At 29.3% G+C, this 3,316-nt stretch overlaps 1 protein-coding gene across 1 annotated transcript; it reads left to right on the forward strand.

Annotated features, from left to right (window-relative positions):
* Positions 1-1,754: 1,754 nt before the first annotated feature.
* Positions 1,755-3,049, forward strand: LOC122593201 (probable BOI-related E3 ubiquitin-protein ligase 3). The gene is made up of 3 exons (XM_043765575.1): positions 1,755-1,860; positions 1,966-2,311; positions 2,424-3,049. The coding sequence occupies exons 1-3, from the start codon at positions 1,802-1,804 to the stop codon at positions 3,036-3,038; spliced, it is 1,020 nt and encodes a 339-aa protein (XP_043621510.1). The 5' UTR covers positions 1,755-1,801; the 3' UTR covers positions 3,039-3,049.
* The last annotated feature ends 267 nt before the right edge of the window (positions 3,050-3,316 follow it).

Consider the following 3,316-nt stretch of genomic DNA (forward strand, 5'->3'; position numbering starts at 1 on the left):
TTTTATATTTTTAACTTAGTATATATGTATGTGTTATTGTATAAATGTAATACCTAGCATTTGTAATTATTAGACTTGGTCCAGTGTTTTTCGAAAAGACTTTTTTTCTTTTTTTGGGAGGGGGGGTGGGGATGTTTTACACATCTAAAACATGTGATAACAAATTCCTTAAAGCATTATTAGGGTTCGAATTCGAGATAAACACATCAATTTTAAGCGATAATTGATAATACAATCATTAATTATATACTCTATTGACAAGATTTTCATAATAATAACCACTCAGCAATCACACATACTTGAAACAAAGATACCAAAAAATTGACAATCGCACTTTCTGTTTCATAAGGAAAACGAAATATTGAAAAATTTATATTATGTCACACCTTTGGCAAAGATTCGCAAAATGGAAAATCGGTTATTCCCAAATTAGCTTGAAGTTAATATATGTTACACATCTAAATGCATGTAAATCAATAATAGTTAATATATGTTACACATCTAAATGTATGTAAATCAATAATAATGGGAAAAATATTTACTGTTTTTATATAATATGCTTAAAAGTATGTCTACTAATATAATTGAGAAATAAATGCATGAGAAATCAATGTGTATAATACATATTTTAATAAACAAATGAAAATATAAGTATATTATTAGATATCTTTTTTGGGCATATGAATCAAAACTTATATTAAATAAGTAATATGTATGTCAATGTTGGGTTAATTAGTCCTCTTGCTGAAAGGTTATGTCTTTTTAAAGAAAAGTCTTAATATGTGTAGTTGTAAAATATGGTGTAGTTTAGTATTGATATAATATATATTTAATACCTTTGTTTTACATAATAAGGATCCTATAGTTATAGTGAAAATTATAAAGACAAATTATTATTATTATTATATTAAAATAAATAACCATCACGCATTATTTCAAATACTATGTTTATCATTTTCCATGGAAAAAAATGATAAATTCTTCTATTTAATTTTCTACAACATAAGATTATGATATATATATATATGAAAATGATTAATGCTCTAAATTAAATAGTCTAAAAATCTTTTTAATCATAACATGATAACATGTGTAAAAATCAGAGAACAAAATTAGAAAATAGAATTAGTGGACATCATATGTCATTTTTAGCTTTATTAGAATTTTTAGGCTGCTCTTAACGAGGCTTTATCATTTTACAATTTTAAAGGATATATCACTTATTTTTCTTTATTTAAAAAATATAAAATTAACTAACTTGAGCCATAGGATATGAAAGAAATAGATGAATCCAAAAATAGAAAAGATAAACACGTGTTTGGGAAGACGTTACCCACGACCATGACAAAAGCATCATTTGGATTTGGTATTTAATTTTTGTCCCCAACTGCCTCTTTTGTTTTTGTTTTTTTTCTTTTTATCCTAAAATAGACCACACATGGGTCCCACTCCCGTCACACGTGTCACCATCCTTCCACGTGGCATTTTTTGACCATACCGTATTTCTCTCTCCGTATAAACGACCGTATACCTACTTTTATGTTTAATAAAAATAAGAAAACGCTTTTTCACCCTTAATTTTTGCTTAATTTACGGACTTGACCCTTTATTTATCTGTTGGTTATTGTGTACCAGTCAGTCAAGTCACACGAGACACCCATATTCTCATAAATACTCTAAACCCCACCACACAACACAACAAAATATATACGTACATCATATACATATCACCATATACATGATATATATATAAACACACCAAACCAAACTCTTTCATTAAACTAAAACCCCATCTTTTTATATGGCAGTTGATTCCCCACATTTGAATTTGTGCTCTCCACAAATTTTGTCTAACTGCAGGTACTACTAAAAATATTGATATATTTTTCTTGTTATTCATTTATTAGTATAAATAGACATATTGAAACGTATAGATATTGATATATGTCTATGTAACGTTTGTAGAGATATGAATGAAGAAGGAAACAATAATGTGTACGGAAATGGTATGAAGTTTGGAATGATGGAGAATGAAATGGTTAACAATCCAATGTATGTTTCTTCTATGATGATGAGGATGATGGATGTGATTCCGCCATCCGCAGATAGCGGACTCACGTGTAGTTTTCCTGTTTCTAGGAAACGTTCACATGATACCTCGTCCGTTTTGTCATTTCAAAACGGACAGGTTGTGAATTATAATGATCAGATAAATAATGTCCAAAACGAAACGTTTGCGTTTCTTGGTCATGATGTTTCCATGCAGATGTATCAACAACAAGTCGAGGTTGATCGGTTCATTGCAAATCATGTATGTTTATCAAATTTGTAACTTATAAGTAAATTTCAAGTTATATAAACTAGGCCTTGTACGGTCACACCACTTTTGACAAAATATCTTATATATTTGATTTCAATAACAGATGGAAAAGGTGAGATTGCAAATTGAAGCGACACGAAGGAGGAATTCGATGAGATTAATAGTAGCATTCGAAGAAGGAATCAAGAAGAAACTAAGATCAAAAGAGGAAGAAATCGCGAAAATTGGGAAATTGAATTATGCATTAGAAGAAAAAGTAAAGTCTCTAAACATAGAGAGCCAAATATGGCAACAAATGGCACAAACAAATGAAGCAACAGCCAATGTTTTAAGACGAAACCTTGAACAAACATTAACACAAATCCAACATCAACAACAACTCCAACAGTTTCGATACAACGAGGACGTTGAGTCGTGCTGCGGAAGTAATTACGAAGAATTACAAAACACCCATGATCAACAAAGTAAGCAGATATTAGTGGTAAATAATGATGATGATGATCAAGAAGATATTAACTACACAAAGAAAAAGGACAATAATGATAATAATAATGGCAACAGCAACAGATGGTGCAGAAATTGTGGGAAAAGGGAGTTAAGTGTATTACTGCTGCCTTGCAGGCATTTGTGTATCTGTACTTTATGTGAATCCTCCATCAACTTCTGTCCAATCTGTAAATCTACCAAAAATGCCAGTCTTCATGTTAATATGAGTTAAATTTTTATACAGATGTTTGTTTGTCCTTTTTTTTTTTTACTATTAACATCAACATATCAATTTGATACTACGTGCTACTCTTTTATTTTATTTTTACTTTTATAAAATAAAATCATAGCAATTTTTTTGATTTTTTTACTTTGCCCAACTAGCCAAATATTATCCAAGGTTAACAAGTTTGTTTAATACATATATTTCGTGATTTGTTTTACTTTTAGTTATTCTGCGAAACACTAATTTCTAATTATCTGCATATATATTTTTATAAAGGTTCCTCA

Source organism: Erigeron canadensis, chromosome 3, assembly GCF_010389155.1.
Source record: "Erigeron canadensis isolate Cc75 chromosome 3, C_canadensis_v1, whole genome shotgun sequence".
NCBI classification, from domain to species: Eukaryota; Viridiplantae; Streptophyta; class Magnoliopsida; order Asterales; family Asteraceae; genus Erigeron; species Erigeron canadensis.